Source organism: Enhydra lutris, unplaced genomic scaffold, assembly GCF_002288905.1.
Source record: "Enhydra lutris kenyoni isolate GAN:26980312 unplaced genomic scaffold, ASM228890v2 scaffoldscaffold68, whole genome shotgun sequence".
NCBI lineage: Eukaryota > Metazoa > Chordata > Mammalia > Carnivora > Mustelidae > Enhydra > Enhydra lutris.
In genome coordinates, this window is record NW_019154152.1 from 10,187,943 (window position 1) to 10,212,483 (window position 24,541).

The 24,541-nt window shown below is 40.4% G+C and overlaps 1 protein-coding gene and 1 pseudogene across 1 annotated transcript; both read right to left on the reverse strand.

Moving 5' to 3' along the window:
• Positions 1 to 670: 670 nt before the first annotated feature.
• Positions 671 to 1,687, reverse strand: LOC111159623 (olfactory receptor 51D1). The gene has a single exon (XM_022522160.1). It carries the CDS (start codon positions 1,685 to 1,687, stop codon positions 671 to 673), a length of 1,017 nt encoding a protein of 338 aa, XP_022377868.1.
• A 16,571-nt stretch (positions 1,688 to 18,258) lies between these two features.
• On the reverse strand, positions 18,259 to 23,607 carry LOC111159329 (annotated as a pseudogene).
• Positions 23,608 to 24,541: the final 934 nt, after the last annotated feature.

Here is a 24,541-nt window from a genome sequence, read left to right on the forward strand (position 1 = left end):
AAGTGACCAGGAGAGATGGGAGTGAGGGACTTCAAAAGAGTATAAGGAAACTTTGGGGGAATGAGAAATATGTTCATATCTTGATTATGGTGTGGTTTTATGGATGTATACATGTCAAAACTTATCAAACTGTGTACTTTATGTACAAATGTGTACCATTTGTTGTATATCAATTATACACCAGTAAACTATTATAGATTAAACTAAATAATGGCTGGAGGCAGAAAATACCTAAGTCCCCATACCACGGGCCTTAAGTGGCTGAAATGTCTAAGGTCAGATGCTGTGGCAGCCATGGAAGTGTGATATTCAAATCTCCTTCACAAGAGCCTGCTGCCGGGAGCATAGCAGACTGACAGTGCCAGCCACTGCCTCTCAGGCTCCACCTCCATGTTAGCAGCAAGGCCACACTTGTCCAGCCTATCCCGCTAATGACTTAGTACTGACCCATTCTTGCCAATGTAGGAGCCTTCTGACTAGAAACCTTTGCTTGAGATTGTTCCTTTGGCCTAGCCAAAACTTTCTCAGAACCACACTTCTGTATTGACACATTCCAGATATATGGAAACAGAAAGCCCAGTAGGTTGAATGCTCCAATCACCAAGAATTCACAAGGTCATAATCTTCTCAGCTCTGGCAGGAATTAAAGGCACTAGAGAGGTTATTCTGCTCACTTACCACCCTGTGAGAACATATGGAGAATCCGTGAACGGATCTCCTTGGTCTTGGCTCCATAAACAACAGGGTTGACCACAGGTGGTAGTAGTAGATAGATATTAGCCATAATCACATGGAGCAGGGAAGTAGGGGCCCCCAATCTGTGTACCACTGATAGCCCAATGAGGGGCATGTAGAAGACCAGTACAGCACAGAGATGGGAGACACAGGTGTTGAAAGCCTTGAGTGCTGCCCCCCGAGAAGACAGCTCCAACACAGTCTTCAGGATGAGAATGTAGGAGAGACCGATGAAGAGGGAGTCAACACCCATCACTGAGAGGATAATGAAGAGTCCATACACTACATTGACTATGGTGTCAGTACAGGACAATTTCATGATATCTTGGTGCAAACAGAAGGAGTGTGTGACGGTATGTGTTTGACAGTATGACAACCGCTTCAGGAGGAAAGGCAGTGGGAAGAAGAAAACAAATCCTCTGGTCAGAGCAGCTAGTCCAATCTTGGCCACAGTAGGCCCTGTGAGCACAGAAGCATGCCACAGTGGATGGCAGATGGCCACAAAGCGGTCAAAAGCCATGGCCAGCAGGACAGCTGACTCCATGGCTGACAGAGCATGGATGAGGAACATCTGGGCCAGACAAATATTGAATCCTATTTCCTGGATGCCTGTTAGGAAGAGGCTGGCCATCTTGGGCATGGTGACAGAAGACAGGACTAGGTCAATGGTAGAAAGCATAGCCAGGAAAAGGTACATGGGCTCATGCAGGCACCTTTCCACATGGATGATGAGGACAATGGCCAGGTTGCCCAGGGTGGCCAAGGCATACATAAAACACAGTGGAAAAGCCAGCCAAAAGTGTATGTTAGGCCCCAAGCCAGGGATGCCCACCAGTAGGAAATATGCTGGGTGTACCAGAGTTCCATTTGGAGTGGCCATGACAGGAACCAAGCACTGGGGCTTCTGCATGCCAAGACCAGGGTCTATGAAGGGGAAAAGGAGAAACACCATTTAGTCGTGGTTCAGAGGAGACGAAGGACTTACCAGGAAAAGGCACTGGAGTTGTGATGACAGTAGCAAACAGAAGATTAAGTACTTGTAATTCTGAACTCCAGTCTCTCTGTGCTCTGTGTTCCCTTATACACATTTCCTAGAGGTCCCATTAATCTCAGTGTGTGACAATCCACTCAGAAAACATGCAACAGCTCTTCTTTCCAGAACTAAAGCTGTGGACAAGGGCACTGCTCTTAACCACTTCTCCAACATAGTGGACCTGCCCAGAATGTTCCACACTGACCCCAGCTCTGCTGGTGCATATAAGGTTAAAGTTCATTTGGGTCCCAAGCCTAAGGCTCAGTCTGTGATTTCCTTTAAGTTCCACTCTAATCTGATTTAGGGCAAAAAGCAGGGGTTCGGTCTGGTATGGGGTTTCAAGAGACAGGTTTGCGTTTAAGCCTGAAGAGCATTTCCCAAACTTACCTGATAGATTCATTTGAAGTAGTTATTGAAAACCCTATACCCAAGGTCTGATTCCAGGCCCAGAGAATCAGAATTTCCAGGGCAGGGGGGTCCAGGAGTCTGATTAAAAACAGTAATTCCCTTCTCCCCAGGTGATTTTTGTTTTTAATCAGGGAAATTTGTGAAAAGCAGTTGTGGTGTTCTGGGAGGTAGAGAGATGGAGGTGAAGAAAGATTATCATTTCTAGCCCCCAATGAAGAATAGAACAGAATTTTTCATCATATCTCTGGAAAGCTGCGTGAGAGTCAGTCCCAGACTGTGGCTTGGCTGCGGTGTGACATGGAAAGGACATACACCTGAGACATGGAGAGAAAAGCAGTCCATACTGAAGCTGGTACTTTGTGATATCCACAGGCATGCCCCCCTTGCACCACCACTCTCCCTGGCCATCACATAATCACCAGGCTCAACTTCCTTCGGCTCACATACACTCTGTTCTAGGCTTCTGTCCTGAGATCCAACCCTATAAGCTGCTGCCTCTTCATACTTCTTCTTGGATAGCCTATGGACCTCACACTCATCTTGCCCCAAAAGGAACCCCTTCCAAATGGTACCACCCACTCACCCAAGTCATCCAGGTCAGGGCAGTTTCTTCCCAACCTCATTATATCATCCACTCTGCTCTGATTATGAAAGGAGCTTCCTAACTCACCTCCCTGCCTCCAAACCCACATATTTCAATGCAACTTCTGCATCACTTCTATCTAAACAGCAAAACTAGACATGTCAGGCTCCTGTCTAGCAAGTTACTGTTGACTCCCATAGTGCTCAAAGTTGAAACCGTGTGGTCTGCATTCAAGGTCCTTCACAGGGTGGTTCATACTTAACTTTAAAGCCCAGCTTCTCAGTTTCCTTTTTCATTATGGATCACCCACCACCGCTACCACCACCACACATCTATTTGTCCCCCACATGTAATTTCCCTGGAAAAATTCATTTCCCTTGCCTTGTTTCTTAGGTGGAGGGTAGGAGGCTGGAACTGGGGAGTCCTTCTTGGCTCAAGGGATAGACATAGTTTGGAATGGACCTCACAATGTTTGAAGAAACTCCTCTTTGGCTGATTGCTGAACAAGGTCTGGGATACCAGGCACTGTAGTCTGGAAGTTCATTCGCAGACAGACTTCTCCAAGAAACCAAGAGAGCAGAGCAGAGGCGAGGTTTCCTCCTGCATTGCTTCCTGCCCAGATCTGAGGCCAAGAACCCCGGTCCAGCCTCCCCTCCCCTCCCTTCCCTTCCCCTCCCGGGGCTGAGCCTGGCTCACTCAACAACAGAGCCTCCGCCCAAAGCCACGGCAAGTTTATAGCTTCTTCCCGACCCTAGGGAGTGAGAGGGATGATGAAGAGTAAATTAGCCTGGGCTCCCTGGGACCTACACTCCACTCAGGCACTCCTACCCAAAGTGGCTGTGCTGTTACTGTTCTAAGGTTCGGAAGACTAGAGGAAGGCAAGTGCCATCGAGTGGAGAGAAGAGGGATGACCTGCTGGAAGAAAAGGAGCCACTGAATGGAGGTGTGGGTGTGTACTAGAAAGTGCACAGCCATGGATACTTCCACTCACACTCCCAAAGGCACTATCCAAGGGGATCCCGACTGTGCTCCTTGACAGCCTAATGCTTCTTGATACTGCCCCCTTGTGGTCATGCCAGAAAGCTGCAGCTTCATGGTCACCAGGCCATAGCTCTAAGGATGCCCAAGGACCTAACTCAGTGGTCTTGAATTTGAACTCCTTCCATTGCGGTATGCTGCCCCTTGGCTCTCCTTCCCTCTCAGGCCAACTCTTTCCTCCTTAAGCTATTAATCGTATCTCACCTGTCACACCAGAAATGGGAAGTATACACAGGCTGTTTAAATGTGGGGCTCTGGGGGCACCTGGGTGGCTCAGTGGGTTAAAGCCTCTGCCTTCGGCTCAGGTCATGATTCCACGGTCCTGGGATCGAACCCCACATAAGCCTCCCTGCTTAGTGGGGAGCCTGCTTCTCCCTCTCCTCTCTCACTGCTTATGTACGTGGGTGCACACTATCTCTCTCCGTCTCTCTCTCTCTCTAAAAAAATAAACAAAATCTTTAAAAAAGAATGTTCTCTTATTTCCAAGAGTATCCAAATTCCATTTGTAGATGAATAATGCCATTGTCTTTCATTAGAATATACTAATGGATGTGTCAATACAAAGCCACAAACACCCACCATGAAAGGAAAGCATGGTTTTACCTAAAGATAAAAATGATTTCTTGTGTTAACAACCTGTAATAAGGCAAGAGAAAGAAAGTTATGCTATGAGATTTAGAAAAAAAAATTAGTCATTATTTGTGAATTAATGATTTTATATGTATAAAAATCCAAAGAAATCCATTGATAAGTAACTTAAATTAATAAGAAAATATATAAAGTTTGCTGAATACTGATAATTTGAATTAATAAGTAAATATGTAAAGGTTGCTAAATACAAAGTCAATGTACAAAATTCTACCGCATTTCTTTATAAAATACACATGATTTTTTTAAAAACATTTACAATGGCATAGAAAAATCACATGTCTAAGAGTAAATCTAACAAAGGATACAGAGGACCTTCTATACAGAAAACCAGAAGGCATCTTTAAGAGAAACTGAGGAATAAAACAGAAGAAGAAACTATGCTCTTTTATAGGAAAATTCAAAAATGTGAAAAATTTAATTATCTCCCCAAAATTTTTCTACAGATTCAATGCAATCTTAATAATATCCTAACAGCTCATTTTGTAGAACTTGATAAGCTTAATTAAAAATTTATAGCAAAATATAAATGGTTGAAAATAGCCACAACACTCTTAAAGAATGGAACCAACATGAGGAAATGTGATATATCAAATATCAAGACATTATAAAGCTACGGCGGTTATGAAAGTGTGATATTGGTGCCCAGACAACTGGGCCAATGAACAGAAATAAAACCCCATTTAAGGCCAGTTGGGTTTTTTTGTTTGTGTTTTTGTTTTTTAAGATTTATTCTTTATTCAAGAGAGAGAGCAGGAAAGCACAAAAGCGGTGTCAGGGGGGATAGAGGGAGGGGGAGAATTTCAAGCCAGTTCTGCACTTAGTGCAGAGCCCAACATGAGGTTCAACTGCAGGATATGGAGATCATGACCTGAGCCTAAATCAAGAGTCAGACACTTAACTAACTGTGCCACCCAGGCACCCCAACAACCAGTTGTTATATGACAATGGTAGCACAACAGAGCAATGAGAAAAGAATATTTTTAATAAATGATACTGGAACTGCTGAATATCCATAGGGAAAAAATGAAATTTGTGCTCAAACTCATACCACTCACAAGTATGAATCCTTTATAAGTTATAACTAGAACTAAAAAAGCAAAGCAATTAAACTTTCCAAAGTAATACAAAAGAGTATTTCCATGGCCTCAGGTAAATATTGATTTTTTAATGCCAGCTAATTCATTCATGAATATTTATTTGTATGTGACAGGCACTCAAATAATTGATGAAAATATATCAGTGAACAGAACAAATAAATGCTTTTGTGGAGCTCACACATTACCCACTATGACTTAGCATTACTTTGTAGATATATCTGTTTAAATGTATGCCAAATAGTCTTCTTTTCTTAGAGCTCAGAAATTTTATCTGAAATTATCTAGGTATGGATCTTTCATTTTATGAGTGAGCAAGCATCTTAAGACTTCGGTCTTTATAGAAATTTTTTCCTAGCTATTTCCTTGTTTATTGATTTCATTCCATCTCCATCCCTGCCTTTCTTTCCTTCTGGAATGCGTATATTTGCCCTCCATGTCTCTTCTCTTTTCTTTCTCAAGTCTATATATTCACTGGAAAACAAAGAACTATGCATGATCAATTTGAGAGATTTTTTCCAAAACACTGTGCCAAAAGACAATGGCTATTCTGTTTCTATTCAGTTTCTTTCTCTCTCCCTCTCTCTCTCTCTTTAATTTACACCTTGAAGTTTCAGGGGTTTAAGAAAATGTTCCTATCTCTTCTCCTTCTTGGTTCAAAACAACCAAACATTCCCCACAAAATTTGCACACTATGCTTTATTGTTATGATTTCTAATAATTTGCTATTGTTTGCACATTGCTTTTCTTCTGTAGTCTTCTTGTTTTAAGACAATAGGATTTTATCACCTCTCATTAATGTTATGCTTTCATCTTTTAAGTTTCTCTCACTGCTTCCCTGTTTTTTACTGGGTCATTTAGTTTGATTTCTCATGTCTGTTCTCTTTTTTTCAAGCTTTGATATTTTTCCACATTCCTAGCTTTCTCTTATCTATTCCTGGTTATGAATGATGGTTTGACAAATCACTCTTCATAGCTGACATACATTCTCATAATGTTCTGCATTTTCAGTGAATGTAGATTGGGTTTCTTTCTAGGAGGGTTATGAGGAACAGCTCAGATGAGCTGGCCACCCATACTCTAAGACCCGGAGACATGAGGCAGAGTTCTTTCTACAGGTGCCAAATACTGGAGGCTCTGAAGTGAGGGACTCCTTGTATGGTTTCATGACAGCTTTCCCTCTATCTTATTCTCAATAGATTCACAGGATTAACAAATTTGAGAATGAATTTTTCTCTCTTTTGCATGACAAGACTGTAAATTCTTGATAAATTTTATCCTCTTAGTTGAACTTCTGGACATAGGAAATTAGAAAGCAGAAATCAAAGTTAAGTTTCCATCTTCCCCAAACCTTCCTGGATGCAGGGTTGTGGAGCCAGGAAATCACCTTGGAAGGCAGGAAATTTTTTCATTAGATCAGATGGTAAGAATGGGGTAACTCTAAGTAGGCTAAGAGTGAATTAACCCCAAAGTCAGTTTTTTGATTTAGTGAGGGCATTTTAGGTCTCTAGGATGTTTCTACTATGAATTAGCAAACAGCATTACATACAATTCCCCAACTTTTGGTTGTTTTCTTCTTTAAGCTATATCCAGGATTAAAGTAGAACTAACTTTTAAGGAACTGTGTATCTTATCCAAAATCTGTCTCTGAGCATTGTCTATGTATCAAAAATCATATTTGGTTTCATTTATTAGTTAAGCCCTGATCAAAGCTATTGATTTCAGAGACCTGGAATGTGGTTCCAAGAATAATAAATGTCATTAATAAGCAGATAAGAAGCAGCCTCATTTTGAATTCCTGGAGGGCAAGAGGTGTGAATAAACTCATTATAAATCTTCAGGTCAATAAATAATTAAAGGAAATCTGTAACAAGAATGTCATTGCTTTGGTAATCAGATTGGCATAGAAACAACAGTGGCAGTTATATGCTCATCTCAGCAGGTAAAATCATGATGGTATATATATTAATGATGAGATAGAGGGATACCTGTGAACTTTAGAAGTGATAATAGACAAAGTAAGGGTGTGTCATAATTTGAAGGAGGAGAGGATCCTCCTTTGGAGTTGAGTTGAAAAAGCAAGTGAGGGAACCCTGGGGAACATTCTGATCTGGTAAATGCGTTGCTTCTATAAGTGGTAGAGAAAATATAGAGTTAATGTTAGAAGTTTTTTGTTTTGTTTGTTTTGTTTTTAATGCTGAACTTGCTTGAACTGACGGGAAAAGGGGGGGGAAATGCAATAGTAAAGGAAGTTAGAGTCATATCTTACTAACCAGGAAGAGGTAACAACATTTACAGACATTCTGGAAAATATAAGAGCTCAATGAGAAAAAGTAAGAATACAGGAAGACATAGCTAGACCAAGATAGGCCATTCTGGGTCCCTGAAGACTTATCTGGAAGAAAACAGCAGCTCTGGTTCAGGAATGAGCTGGTCATGAATCTGCATATGAATATAAACAATAATGGGGAACCACACAAGAAAGCCAGACTCACAAATCTAAGGAAGTCCAGCGGCACACTAGCCACTTTGGTGAGAACTGGAGTCCTTGTAATCCTACAGTAGATACAGAGAAATACAAAAATAAATAAATAAATAAATAAATAAATAAATAAATAAATAAATAAATGCATGCAGTTAATAAGGATTGTGGAAAATGTTGGGTCCTAACCTTTGATTGAAATTTGTTTTTGTTGAATGTCATGCATCCTGCTCAAAAGAAAGTAGATTTTGTATCCTCAGAAAAAGCATACTCTCCATTCTGCAGCTGGGATGCTTGGAAAGTATGGGGACAAAGAGGAGATAGGAAAATATAGAGGTTTTATAATACACATAATAATACTTAAGGGAAGAATGGAACATTGAAAATTCCTAAATTGAGAAAAGAAGTTTTTCATAAACCATTCTCAAAAGAAGATTGTTTAAGTAAGCAAGTGTTTGTTAAGTAAGTTTGTTAGTTTGTTTCATGTTGTGTGAAAATCATAGCATCACTCTTCTAACTTCTTAATTAGGGACACTCCTGAGTCTGGCTGTATACACCAAACAATGGGCACTGATTGACAAAAAACAATTTCAAAAACTTGAAACCATCAATCCTTTGTTTTTCCTTTCTGCCCCCTCCATAGATGACATTATATTTCTCTGTAAGGACTATGGCTGGTGATGGCAACATTCATGTGAACATCCTTTGACAAAAGAAATGCTATTATACAATGTGGTGGCCACATTTTGTTCTGAGAACTTATGTGTGTTTTCCAATTTTTAGGAATGTAGAGTTGGTATATGTAGTGGATATTTGTCATTCACTGTAGCCACTCAGCATTTGGACTGGTCTTCCTCTTTGAGGAATTTCCCTCCTTAGGATTCTACATCCCTCCAAGATGGAAGCCATAAACTCAACTTCCTGGCTAGTTAATCAACTTTTCTACCATAATAAAAACTCCAAAATCACAGGGGCTTTCAACAAACATTTTTCATTCATCTGTCATGTCCTCAGCTGCAGGTAGAATATTGGGACTCTGATCCATAGGTCTTCTTATCTAGGACCCTAGCTGAAGGAGAAGCTCTTCTTTGAGACTTGTCTTTACAGTGGCAGAGGGAAAATATGAAGAAGTGGTGCAAGCATGTCTCATAAATCTTCTGTAGGAAACTGAAACACATCCTTACTTCTCATTCCAATGATCCAAGACAGTCATATAGCCAAGTCTGATAATGGCCTGGGGAAGTATTCTCCACCTATATATAGGCACTCTGGGTCATAAGGCCATGGATGGGGTTGTATATTGCCCTTACAAGAAAATCGATGGAAACAATAATCCAATCTATTACCATGGGTGAAAGCATGTGATCTAGTGCTGTCAATCATGTAAACTTGCAAGAAGCAGACTTGGAAGCTAAGAACATAAAAAAGAAGATGCTACATTGAATTGTGCTGGTAAAAAATCATTAATAGAAGACTCCATCTTCAGGAGGAGTCAAGATGGCGGAGGAGTAGCAGGCTGAGATGACATCACGTAGCAGGAGATCAGCTAGATAGTTTATCAAACCATTCTGAAAAACTACAAATCCAATAGGAGATTGAAGAGAAGAGCAACAATTCTAAAAACAGAAAATTGACCACTTTTTGAAAGGTAGGACCTGCGAAGAAGTGAATCCAAAGCGACGGGAAGATAGACTGCAGGGTGAGGGGCCAGCTCCCAGCAAGCAGTGGAGCAACAGGGCACAAAATCAGAACTTTTAAAAGTCTGCTCCACTGAAGGACATCGCTCCAGAGGCTAAGCGGGGGTGGAACCCTCTGGGGATAGCGTGGGCTCAGATCCCGCTGGGTCACAGAAGGATTGGGAGTGTCTGAGTGTAGCAGAGCTTGCAGGTATTAGAGCGGGGAAGCTGGCTACAGAGACAGAGCTGAGGAGTGAGCTCTCAACTCGAGGTTACCTTAAACTGTGATCCGTGGCACAGTCAAACCACTGCTCTTTGAGCAGGGATCCCACAAGTGGCAGATCCAGGGAGACCGCCCTGGAAGAGAGGCAGGGATCTGCTGGGTTTGGAGACTCCAGGTAGGGCTGTGTGCCAGAGACAGAGATGCTCGGTCACAGGCTGGGTGAGCTTGGCACGCGCAGGGATATGGGAGTGATCAAGCACTTTTCTCAGAGGGCGCACTGAGGAGTGGGGCCCTGAGCTCTTGGTTCTTCCGGGCTGGAGATTGGGAGGCCGCCAGTGTCATTCCTGGCCTCCAGAACTCTACAGAAAGTGTTCAGGGAACAAAAGCTCCCAAGAGGAACCAAGCAGATTACTTAGCTCAGCCCCTGGCAAAGGCAGAGCAATTCCGCCTCAGGCAAAGACACTTGAGAATCACTACAACAGGCCCCTCCCCCAGTAGATCAGCAAGAAATCCAGCCAAGACCAAGCTCACTTATCAAGGAGAACAGCAGAATTCCAATGGAGGAGAAAGCAAAGCATGGAATTCATGGCTTTCTCCCCATGATTATTTAGTCTTGCAAAGTTAATTAATTGTTTTTTAATTTTATTTTTTTCTTATTCTAATTTTTTTAACTTTACTCTTTCTTCTTTTAATGTTTTTAACTAGTTTATCTTAACAATACCTTTCATTAAAAAAAATCTTTTTGAACCTTCATTATTATAGTCATATTTTATCCTTCATTGTATCTAACCTTATTTTTTGTACACACATAGGGTTTTTTCTTCTAAAAAATTTTGGGATACAACTTCTAATAGAGCAAAATATACCTTAAATCTAGCACAGGGCTTTGTTCTAGTCTCCAGCCTAAGCAAATTCTCTCCACTTTCTTCTTTCTTTTCCCAGCCAACTTATCAACTCCTTTTTTAGAATTTTTTAAAAATTCTCATCTTTACAGTCAGAATATGACTTCCCTTCATTGTGTTTACCCTTATTTTGTGTGTGTGTGTGTGTGTGTGTGTGTGTATGTGTGTGTATGTTTTTCTTTAAAATTTTTGGAGGTAGTTTCTTCTAAGAGAACAAAATACTCCCAAAATTGATTGAGTGGCTCTGTTCTATTCACCAGTCTAATATACAAATTTTATTTTTCTTTTTTTTTTCCTTTTTTTAAATTTTTTTAACTTCTTTTTACCCCCTTTCTCCCCCCCCCCCCATGATATGGGGTCTCTTCTGACTTGGTTAATGCACATTTTTCTGGGGTCTTTTCCACCCTTTTAGTATTTTATTCTCTCCTTCATATATTCTTATCTGGATAAAATGACAAGGCAGAAAAACTTACCACAAAAAAAAAAAAAGAACAAGAACAAGAGGCAGTACCAAAGGCTAGGGACCTAATCAATACAGACATTGGTAACATGTCAGATCTAGAGTTCGGAATGACAATTCTCAAGGTGCTAGCTGGGCTCAAAAAAGGCATGAAAGATATTAGAGAAACCCTGTCTGGAGAAATAAAAGATATTTCTGGAGAAATAAAAGAACTAAATTCTAACCAAGCTGAAATCAAAACAGCTATTAATGAAGTGCAATAAAAAATGGAGGTTCTTACTGCTAGGATAAATGAGGCAGAAGAGAGAATTAGTGATATAGAAGACCAAATGACAGATAATAAAGAAGCTGAGCAAAAGAGAGACAAACAACTACTGGACCATGAGGGGAGAATTCAAGAGATAAGTGATACCATAAGATGAAACAACATTAGAATAACTGGAATTCCAGAATGCCACTTCCTGACAGTGCACGGGAGAAGAATGAGGCACAAACAAGTCACCTGCAAGAGAAAGGAAGCAGGGGACAACAGTAGAAAATACTGTTGACCCGAACAATTCCTCAGTCCCATATTTATTAGATATAGACAGTAATCACCAAAGGAGCTGAAGAAGGCTAAATATTAATCATATACCTTGTAGATAAGCAAGAAGGAAGGCAAAATATATCTGGTCAAGCAGTATAAAGTTTACAGTTGAGAAAGCACATTCAAAGGGCTCATCTAATTAGCCACAGGTGCTCTCAGGGGAAGGGGAAATAATGGGAAAATGAAGCAGGGGGGGAAGGGGAAATAACGGAAAAATGAAGCAGGCAGCATTCCACCCCAGTGGGCCAGGCGTTCCCAGCTGCTTGGCTTCCATGAAGCAGGCAGCGTTCTGCCCTGAGTGAGCCAGGCATCCCCACCTGCTTGGCTTCAAGGACGTATATCGTCCTCTCCCCCAGAGGCCTGTTGCCAATATATGTTTTTCTTAAGGCTATATCTAAACATGCTTGGTAACTAGTATAATTTCTCATGAGTTATACTTTAAGTCACACATTGTTCTGAGGGACAGTTACACAGAAAAAGAAGAAAGAGAGGGGAGCAGAAGGTATATTGGAGCGAATTATTGTAGAGAATTTCCCTAATATGGCAAAGGGAACAAGCATCAAAATCCAGGAGGCACAGAGAACCCGCCTCAAATTCAATAAAAATAGGTCCACACCCCATCATATAATAGCAAAATTTACAAGTCTTAGCAACAAAGAGAAAATCCTAAAAGCAGCCCAGGACAAGAAGTCTGTAACATACAATGGTAAAAATATTAGATTGGCAACAGACTTATCCACAGAGACCTGGCAGGCCAGAAAGAATTGTCATGATATATTCAGAGCACTAAATGAGAAAAACATGCAGCCAAGAATACTATATCCAGCTAGGCTATCATTGAAAATAAAAAGGAGAGATAAAAAGCTTCCAGGACAAACAAAAACTGAAAGAATTTGTAAACACCAAATCAGCTCTACAGGAAATATTGAAAGGGGTCCTCTAAGCAAAAAAGTAAAAAAAAGGGGTCCTCTAAGCAAAAAAGAGAAAGCCTAAAAGTAGTAGACCAGAAAGGAACAGTGACAATATACAGTAACAGTCACATTACAGGCAATACAATGGCACTAAATTCATATCTCTCAATACTTACCCTGAACGTAAATGGGCTAAATGCCCCAATCAAAAGACACAGGTATCAGAATGGATTAAAAAAAAAAAAATCAACATGTTGTGTACGAGAAACTCATTTCAGACCCAAAGACACCTCCAGATTTAACGTGAGGGGGTGGAAAATAATTTACCATGCTAATGGACATCAAAAGAAAGCTGGGGTGGCCATTCTTCTATCAGATAAATTAGATTTTAAGCCAAAGACTATAATAAGAGATGAGGAAGGACACTATGTCAAACTCAAAGGGTCTGTCCAACAAGAAGATCTAACAATTTTAAATATCTATACCCCTAACGTGGGAGCAGCCAACTATATAAACCAATTAATAACAAAATCAAAGAAACACATCGACAATAATACAATAATAGTAGGGGACTTTAACCTCTCCAACTGAAATGGACAGATCATCCAAGCAAAAGATCAACAAGAAATAAAGGTCTTAAATGACACACTGGACCAGATGGACATCACAGATATATTCAGAACATTCCATCCCAAAGCAACAGAATACACATTCTTCTCTAGTGCACACAGAACTTTCTCCAGAATAGATCACATCCTGGGTCACAAATCAGATCTCAACCAGTACCAAAAGACTGGGATCGTTCCCTGCACATTTTCAGACCACAATGCTCTGAAGCTAGAACTCAATCACAAGAGGAAATTTGGAAAGAACCCAAATACATGGAGGCTAAAGAGCATCCTTCTAAAGAATGAATGGGTCAACCAGGAAATTAAAAAAGAATTGAAAAAATTCATGGAAACAAATGATAATGAAAACACAACATTTCAAAATCTGTGGGACACAGCAAAGTCAGTCCTGAGAAGAAAATATATACTGAAAGAGGAGAGATCACAACCAACACCAAAGAAATACAAACAATTATAAGAACATATTATGAGCAACTATACCAGCACATTTGACAATCTGGAATAAATGGATGCATTCCTTGAGACATATAAACTACCACAACTGAACCAGGAAATAGAAATAGAAAACCTGAACAGACACATAACCAGTAAGGAGATTGAAGCAGCCATCAAAAATTTCCCAACAAAGAGCCCAGGGCCAGATGGCTTCCCAGGGGAATTCTACCAAACATTTAAAGAAGAATTATTTCCTATTCTCCTGAAACTGTTCCAAAAATAGAAATAGAAGGAAAACTTCCAAACTCCTTTTATGAGGCCAGCATCACCTTGGTCCCAAAACCAGACAAGGATCCCATCAAAAAAGAGAATTACAGACCAATATCCTTGATGAACACAGATGCAAAAATTCTCACCAAACTACTAGCCAATAAGATCCAACAGTACATTAAAAGGATTATTCACCATGACCAAGTGGGATTTATTCCAGGGCTGCAAGGTTGGTTCTATATCTGCAAATCAATCAATGTGATACAATAAATTAATAAAAGAAAGAACAAGAACCATATGATACTCTCCATAGATGCTGAAAAAGCACTTGACAAAGTACAGCATCCCTTCTTGATCAAAACTCTTCACAGTGTAGGGATAGAGGGTACATACCTCAATAGCATCAAAGCCATCTATGAAAAACCCACAGCAAATATCATTCTCAATGCGGGATAACTGAAAGCTTTTCCCCTAAGGTCAGGAACTTGGCAGGGATGTCCACTATCACCACTGCTCTTCAATATAGTACTAGAAGTCCTAGCCTCAGCAATCAGACAACAAAAAGGAATTAAAGGCATCCAAATCAGCAAAGAAGAAGTCAAACTATCACTCTTGGCAGATGATAGGATGCTTTATGTGGAAAACCAAAAAGACTCCACCCCAAATCTGCTAGAACTTGTACAGGAATTCAGTAAAGTGTCAGGATATAAAATCAATGCATAGAAATCAGTTGCATTTCTATATACCAAGAAGACAAAAGAAAGAGAAATTAAGGAGTCAATCCCATTTACAATTGCACCCAAAACCATAAGACACCTAGAAATAAACCTAACCAAAGAGGCATAGAATCTGTACTCAGAAAACTATAAAGTACTCATGAAAGAAATTGAGGAAGACACAAAGAAATGGAAAAATGTTCCATGCTCATGAATTGGAAGAACAAATATTGTGAAAATGTCTATGCCACCTAAAGCAATCTACACATTTAATGCAATCCCTATCAAAATACCATCAATTTTTTTTTCAAAGAAATGGAACAAATAATCCTAAAATTTATATGGAACCATCAAAGACTTCATATAGTCAGAGGAATGTTGAAAAAGAAAGCCAAAGTTGGTGGCATCACAATTCCAGACTTCAAGCTCTATTACAAGCTGTCATCATTAAGACAGTATGGTACTGGCACAAAAACGGACACATAGATCAATGGAACAGAATAGAAAGCCCAGAAATAGACCCTCAACTCTATGGTCAACTAATCTTCAACAAAGCAGGAAAGAATGTCCAATGGAAAAAAGACAGTCTTTTCAACAAATGCTATTGGGAAAATTGGACAGCCACATGCAGAAAAATGAAATTGGAACATTTCCTTACACCACACATGAAAATAGACTCAAAATGGATGAAGGACTTCAATGTGAGAAAGGAACCCATCAAAATCCTTCAGGAGAACACAGGCATCAACCTCTTTGACCTCAATCGCAGCAACTTCTTCCTAGGAACATCACCAAAGGCAAGGGAAGCAAGGGCAAAAATGAACTATTGGGATTTCATCAAGATCAAAAGCATTTGCACAGCAAAGGAAAACATCAACAAAACCAAAAGACAACTGACAGAATGGGAAAAGATATTTGCAAAGGACATATCAGATAAAGGGTTAGTATCCAAAATCTATAAAGAACTTATCAAACTCAACACCCAAAGAACAAATAATCCAATCAAGAAATGGGCAGAGGTCTTGAACAGGCATTTTTGCAAAGAAGACATCCAGATGGCCAACAAACACATAAAAAAGTGCTCCATATCACTCGGCATCAGGGAAATACAAATCAAAACCACAATGAGATACCACCTCACACCAGTCAGAATGGCTAAAATTAGCAAGTCGGGAAATGACAGATGTTGGCGAGGATGAGAAGAAAGGGGAACCCTCCTACACTGTTGGTGGGAATGCAAGCTAGTGCAACCACTCTGGAAAACAGTTTGGAGGTTCCTCAAAAAGTTGAAAATAGAGCTACCCTACGATCCAGCAATTGCACTACTGGGTATTTACCCTAAAGATACAAATGTAGTGATCCAAAGTGCACGTGCACCTGAATGTTTATAACAGCAATGTCCACAATTGCCAAACTATAGAAAGAACCTAGATGTCCCTCAAAAGATGAATGGACAAAGAAGATGTGGTATATATATACAATAGAATACTATGCAGCCATCAAAAGAAATGAAATCTTGCCATTTGCGACGACACGAATAGAACTAGAGGGTATTATGCTTAGTGAAATAAGTCAATCAGAGAACGACAATTATCATATGATCTCTCTGATAGGAGGAAGTTGAGAGGCAATGTGGAGGCATTGGGGGGTAGGAAAGGAATAAATGAAACAAGATGGGATCAGGAGGGAGATAAACTATAATGTAACAAAACAAACTGAGGATTGCAGGGGGTGGGGAGGGAGAGGGTGGTTGGGTTATGGACATTGGGGAAGGTATGTGCTATGGTGAGTGCTGTGAAGTGTGTAAACCTAGCGATTCACAGACCTGTACCCCTGGGGCTAATAATACATTATATGTTAATAAAAAATTAAAAATTTTAACAAATATAAAAATAAAAAAGATTCCATCTTCTAGAAAAAGCAGAGGTAAAGATTATAGTGACAGCTTCTTTTTTTGTGGTTTGCCTTTTTATTTAATCAAAGACTGGTGGATAAACATAAATATAACACAATTAATTCAGATCATTCTTCATATTATATACACACAGGCCAATGAACATAATCAGAAAGAAACCTGCAGTTGGCAATGAAATGCATACAGATTTTCCTTCCCCCACTCAAAAAAATTTAAAAATGCACAAACTTAGAATTTATCAGCACATACTCTCCTGTTACAAATGATTCAGACATAAATAATGGGTGCAAAGAAACCATATGCTAACATATGTAGAACCTTTGGGGTTTGTTTTTTTTTTTACTTTTCTTTTTTTAATTATGTTATGTTACTCACCATATAGTACCTCATTAGTTTTTTATGTAGTGTTCCATGATTCATTATTTGTGTATAACACCTAGTGCTCCATCCAATACATGCTCTCCTTAATACCTGTCACCAGGCTCACCCATCCTCCCGCCCTCCTCCCCTCTAAAACCTTCAGTTTGGGGGCACCTGGGTGGCTCAGTTGCTTAAGCGACTGCCTTTGGCTCAGGTCATCATCCTGGAGTCCTGGGATCGAGTCCCGCATTGTGCTCCCTGCTCAGCAGGGAGTCTACTTCTCCCTCTGACCCTCCCCTCTCTCATGCTCTCTCTCTCAGATAAATAAAATCTTAAAAAATAATAACATTAAATTTAAAAATTAAATAAAAACCTCAGTTTGTTTCCCCCTCTGACTTCCCCCTCTTCATTTTTCCCTTCCTTCTCCTAAGATCCTCCATGCTAGTCTTTATGTTCCACTAATAAGTGAAACTGTATGATAACTGACTTTCTCAGCCTGACATATTTTGCTTAGCATAATCTCCTCTGGTCCCATCCATGTTAATGCAAAAGTTGGGTATTCATCCTTTCTGATGGCTGACTAATATTACAGATAAAGTGCTGATATCCAAGATCTATAAAGAACGTCTCAAACTCAACACCCAAAAAAAAAAAAAAAGTCAAGTCAAAAGATGAACAGAACACATGAACAGACACTTCTCCAAAAAAGACACACACGTGGCTAACAGGTACATGTAGAACCTCTGTTAATGAAAACCCAGAAGCAGCCATAAGGATGAAGATATGTCCAGTGACTCATAACTAGTTGTGCCCTGAAGGGGCACCATCAACAGAGATTGTGCTGTGGAAAAAATCTATGTACACACACAACCAGAAAATAAACAGCAAGATCAACACATGCATGTTTAATACTGGAAAAATCATGGCCTTCCAAAATTTTTCCATGTTTCTTATAAAAGCACTCTGCTCTCAACTAAAATTAAAATGATCTTTAAAGGATAATACTTGTAAAGTTTACTTATGTCTTTTTAGCCACAGAAATTGCAATGGAAATAAATGTCAAGAGTCATTTTCAAAACAAAAACAAAGATCTATTCTTCTGATGACATGCATGATTAAAATGTCTATGCAAGATACACTGCTCTACATTCCTAATGACCAGGGGGAAAAAACCTTAAGTCAATTTTTAGTTTGCTGATGATCAAAGGATTTTGTATTCCAGCAGGAGTTGAAATCCTCTGGATCTTTTCAGCAACAACTACTGGATGTTCTTTTCTGTTTTTCTCCACAGCATCAGCTTTGTAAGAGCAACTGTGTACCCTGGAGTCACGGTGTATGCCCCACTAAGCATTTCCACACCAGCATTGAAACCCAGTAAGTTGCACTTTCTTCCTACACATGAAACAGTGATTCTATTTTTGTTTTGGTTTTTCAAGAGCCTTGCTTTGCTTTTCAGATGGTCGCTGTGCCGTATCTGACACTGATGCTTGTAGGTCTTCTGTTTCAGGTACTGCTTTGTCCACAGATGCACTGTCCACCTGGGAAGATGCTGCAGATTCTGATAAAGGTGACTGATTTGATACAGCACTTGGCTGCACAGACGCAGACGTGGAGTCTAGCAGAGACTGAGCGTAGGGGACACTGCCATCCGTGCACTGGGTAAAAATTCAGACAGACTACTGACAGAAGCTGTAGGTGGGCTTATTCTACCATTAGTGCTATTCCGTCTTTGAGGATGTCCTTTAGAGCATACTGAACACATGTCCTTTGTACAAGGGTTTCCATAAAATCTGCAGCCAGCAGAACAAAGCAGAGGCACTTGGCTTTGCTTAATTTCTTGAGTGATGTTCCTCTGTTGCACACCACCAAAACCTCCAGTTTTCTGTTTGCTTCCCCTCAGACTAACTTCACTTGAAGCTATCACAGTGACAGCTTCTAGTGCCCATGTTTGAGAGTGAGATCCAAGTTAACCATGCACCGTGGAAGTAGTAGTGACATCTCTACCAGAGTGAACCTACAGAGTAATTTGATGATGTTCCTGCCTGCATCATCCATGAGCTACCTAATATTCCTTAATAAGTCCTTTTTCTGATTAAAATACATTCCTGGAACTTTAAACTCTTGTTATTAGCATTTTGCTGGCTGGCTCCTGACTCAGTCTTCTGCTATCACGTCCAAGGCAATGAGTTCGGCCAGATACCTCTAAACTCTATCACACTCTGATAAAGAGACTATATCAATTTAATCTTTTCTACTGTAGAAATATACTTCCTTTTCCAAAACCTACTGAATAATTCTATATTTATATAGTTGGCCATAAAATATTTTCCCAAAGGCAGGTTGTAAGGGCATTTAAAAATAAATTTTTATGCCATTGGGTCATAAAATAAGAGCCAGTCTAAAAAAATTACAGGTGGTCCTTGAATAATATGGAGGTTAAGGGCACTAGCCACCCCACATATACCCTGTACAGTCAAAAATCCACATTTAGGGGAGCCTGGGTGGCTCAGTGGGTTAAAGCCTCTGCCTCCGGCTCAGGTCATGATCCCAGAGTCCTGGGATGGAGCCCCGCATCGGGCTCTCTGCTCAGTGGGAAGCCTGCTTCCCTTCCTCTCTCTCTGCCTGCCTCTCTGCCTACTTGGGATCTCTGTCAAATAAATAAATAAATCTTAAATAAATAAATAAATCTTAAAAAAAAAAAAAGCCGGAGGCAGAGGCTTTAACCCACTGAGCCACCCAGGCACCCCAATAAATAAAATCTAAAAAAAAAAATCCACATTTAGCTTTTGACTCCCCGCAAATTTAACTACTAATACCCTCCTGTTAATTAGAAGCCTTGCTAATAACAGAAACTGTCAATTAACACATGTTTTGTATGTTATATGTATTATATACTTCATTCTTACAATTAAGTAAGCTTAAAAAAAGAAGAAATGTTATAAGTAAATCATAAGGAAAAGAAAATACATTTACATTACTGTCCTTTACAAAATCTGTGTATAAGTGACCCGCACAATTCAAACCTGTGTTGTTCAAGGGTCAGCTGTATTTATATAATTAAAACTTCACTTGTAGGGCACCTGCATGGCTCAGTCATTAAGCATCTGCCTTCAGCTCAAGTCATGTTCCCAGGGTCCTGGGATCAAGCCCCACATCAGGCTCCCTGCTCAGCGGGAAGTCTGCTTCTCCTTCTCCCACTCCCCCTACTTGTGCTCCCTCTCTTGCTATGTGTCTCTCTGTCAAATAAATAAATACAACCTTTTAAAAAAACAAAACTTCACTTATGGTGACCATAGCATAATATAAAGACTTGTCAAATCACTGTTATACACCTGAAATCAATGTAGCATTGTATGTCAACCATATTCAGTTTAAAAAAACAATACCTAATTCAACAATTTCTGGAGAAAACTAAATTCAAAATTGTAGTTACAGTTTATTTAATGACAATGAATGCACCATTAAATGTATGAAATATAGTCTGACATTAATTTAGAGAAAACTTTATACTCCCCAATAAATAAAAAGTAATGCAAGAAGCAAGGGGAGGAAAGGAGAATGAGCAAAGGTTAAAAAAAAAAAAGGAAAATACAATAGGGATAAAATCAGGGAAAAAAGCAAGTTAAAATAACCATAAATTAACAGGTACCTTGAATGAACATAAATTAGGCAGACATTTGGCAATAAACATCAGTCTCTTGGGAGGAAAAAAAAGTAGTGGTAAGCACATACTATTAGAGATCATAATCAAGAAAAAGCCTAGAAATGGAGAAAAATAAAAGTTACTTTTAATTTAGGTTGCTGGACCCAATTTCAACCTCTGAAGGAGTGGGGGTCATTTTTCCACAGGAACAATCAATTCCCAGACATGAGCAGGGTGAGAATTCAACTCAATTCTGACACTGTCTACCCGAAAATAGCATCAGATCCACAGGTTAAGGGATCAGTCCTACAAGATTGCCCTCCCCCACCACATACACACAGGTTGTTACCTGTACTTCTACCTACTGGCTATAAACCACAGATTCCTCTTTGGGTTCAATTAATTTGCTAGAGCAGCTCACAAAACTTAGGGAACCATTACTAGATTACTGGTTTATTATTAAAGCATATAACTCAGGAACAGCCATGTGAAAGAGATGCAGAGGGCAAGGTACAGGAAGGGGTGCAGAGCACCGACAACCTCTCTAGGCATGCCAATCTCCCAGCACCTCCACAGTTACCAACCTAGAAGCTCTCCCAACCCTGTCCTCTTGGGTTTTTATGGAGGCTTCATTATGTAGGCATGACTGATCAAATCATTGGCCATTGGTGACTGATTCAACCTCCAACCCCTTTCTTCTCCCCTGGATATCAGAGGTAGTGGGGAGGGCATGACTAAAAGAGACAACCCTCTAATCATAACATGAGTTCTCCTGGCTACAAGCCCCCCCCCATCCTTCCGGTGAGGTCCAAAAGTCTTCTCATTAACATAACAAAAGACACCTTTAAGGCTCTCATTACACACAAAATTCCAAGGGTTTCAGGAGCTCTGTGCCAAATGCAGGAAAGACGACCAAATATGTATTTCTTATTATAAACCACAATATCACAACTTTGTATAATTACACACTCATAAATTATGGAAACATTGACATTTTGAGGATAATAACTTACTAAAACAAATTAAAGTTGAAAGAAATCTAAATAAATACCAATACAATGAACATAAAGCTATTTCTTCTTTTTTGTAATCCAACACAACACTGATATCAAAACCAAGAACAGTATTTGTCTGGTTCGTTCTTCAGCCAACCATCCAAACACCTTGCCGTTTGTATATATTGTTATATTAACAGTTGCCATTGTAATATATAGCTATATTCTCATATATAGACAACAAAGATATAAACATATTTCAGTAACTATAAATAAAAAATAGAAATACGTATTTATTTTTGAGAACCTCTCACACACACATCCATACTCCTATATTCCCAGCCGTGGCATCTCACACTGAAGTAGGTCTTCTTCATACTATTACTCCTTTCCTTTGCCTCTAGAGTTGCTCCCTTCTCTCTACTCCCTGTTCTCAGTATCTTGGGATAACTAATATACACTCTCAATCATTCCTCAGTCAGTTTCAGAGGCCTCCAGTGACTCAGGAGCACTTCCGAAAAGGCTCTCCATGTCCTCTAGACAGAATTCTAGGTTTTAGCTTCTAGGCTCTTTCCCTGCCTAAGTGAGATTATTAACAAAGGTCTGCGGCTTTGCCACTCTGAGCTGGGACTTCTCTCTTAGCTTGGGCTAACATTGAGTGGATGGGCGAAGAGGCCCTAACTTTCCCTACTTGGGACTCTGAAGAAGTATCAGCCTTGCTTTCTGGAAACCAAAGACAATCTAGAATACTGGAAGAACAGGAGGCTTTATTCTATTATAAAAGGCCCAGAAAGAGACTTTCAAGGTAGAGTGGGACAACTAACCATTGTCTTAGGTGCACTCCTCTTAGCCTCCACCCCTCACAGGTTTTTCTTCTGACTGCTGTGCCAGTATCATGGGCAGCTCTCTTCTGAAGTTCAAGCCTAAGCTTGTATGAAGCTTATTGAGGCCCCAGGGTTTGCACTGGCTTCCTACCCCTTCCTTAGCCCCACTTCCTCAGCCCTACTTCCTCAGTGCCCTCACCTTCTTCCTTGCCCCCCAGTCAGTTCTCACTCTTTACTTCTTTTATGGTAACATTCCTCACCCACAGCACAGACACCATCTCACAGCTAGCCACTCACCTTGTTGTACTGGTCTGTGTTGGATTCAGGCAGAGGGTTGTGGTCTGCACTTACAGCCATGGAATGTCTCTGAAACAGAGCTTCGCCTACATACACATGTCTGCCTTTCACAGCAAACAAGGCACCCTGAGTAAGGTTGGGAAGGACAGCTTCTCTGGAGGGGTGATGGGCTGACAGGCCTTCAAAAGCTCTCTGTCCAGCCTTCCCTTGGTGAACACAAGCCCTCTCCCCCAGGAACCCTAAGGTGCCCTTTTGTCTGGGCCCTTGAGAGTCAGTCATGGTCATGGACAATTGCAAGTTACAAATGAAAATGATCTCCCCATTAGCTATTTTAACTTCACAGAATGTTCGAAATACAACCAACTTGATCTGGAGCTCCTGAAGAACAGAGACTATGTGGCTCATAGTTATAATACCAGCACCCAGTACAAAATGTTACAAAAAGCTGGTGCTCAAAAAATGTTTAAAGTGGCTTGGTTAACTCAACCCACTGACTCTTCAGTTATGACAGCAATTTGTCCACATCCTGGTGAATAAGATGATCCAAATGAGACACCAGTTACCTCTTCTTTTTGTTTTTTTGCTCATGGCCCCATTTGTTTCAGGAATTTTCTGGTCCTCACTCTTCAGAGTTTTAACTATGGTCCGAGCCCAGACATTGGCATGAGGATCCAAGGAGTCCCAACAATGAAATCGTCTGGAACTGGGCTTCAGTTGCAGCATTTCCTGATTATATTCCATGTCCACAGGATATGCCTTTATTTGCTTATTCAGTCAACACCTAAATATCAGGAAAAGGACAAGATGCTGTAAGTGCAAAGAAAAACCCAAATCACTGCCTTAAGTAGCAGTTTGTGTGTGCACGTGACCGACTCTATGTCTTTGGGTGAGGGGGGACAGTCATTTAAAATTTACAAAATAGTAATAATAATGACAATTTGTAACCAGGGATTCCACTTCGACTCTACCAGATCCCAGTATGTTTCTTTATTTCTTTCTTTTTTTTTTTAAGTTTTTATTTCACTTCCAGTTAGCGTACAGTGTTATTGCTTCGGGTGTAGTAGAGTGATTCAACCGTTCCATACATCACGGGATGCTCATCAGAAAAGTGCACTCCTTAACCCCCATCTCTGTTTCTAACTTTAAAGTGGATTGTGGCAAGAAGAAGCTGCCTGCTTAAGTATCAAAGGACAAGAGTTTGCCAGGAAAACGTAGGAGGGCTTTGGGGTGGGGGTCGGGGGGGGGTGTTTTGTTTTGTTTTTCACTAAGAACCCAGTATCTGCAGTTGGAGCCAGGAGAGGTCGCTCATCTCTCAAGAAACTGCACATGAGTGCTCAGCCCCGCACTAAATTGGGTCACAGAACCAGACGCGACTGACCTCATAGGCTGCTAAGTTTAACACAGAAAACTGGGAAAGGAGTAGCATTAGGTCTCCGGTGCTATTACCTGGAAGGAACAAGGCTCGCTCTGTCGTCAGAGCAGAAGCGTGAGACTGAGTGTGTCCCGTGGGTCGAGAGTCAGCGGGGCCTCTGTTAAGGCAGGGCTCCAGCAGCCTCCCCCTAACGTGAGAAGGACTCCTGAGCCCCTTCACAGTTTAAATGACTCCGAGTGGAAGGAGCCAGAAGAAACGACGTAGCAGAGATAAAAAACACCAGCACGCCGAGAGCCTATCTCC

Bases quoted from the DNA above. Each gene is read 5' to 3' on its own strand.
- LOC111159623 (XM_022522160.1), bottom strand. From the start codon at position 1,687: ATGGTGTTTCTCCTTTTCCCCTTCATAGACCCTGGTCTTGGCATGCAG.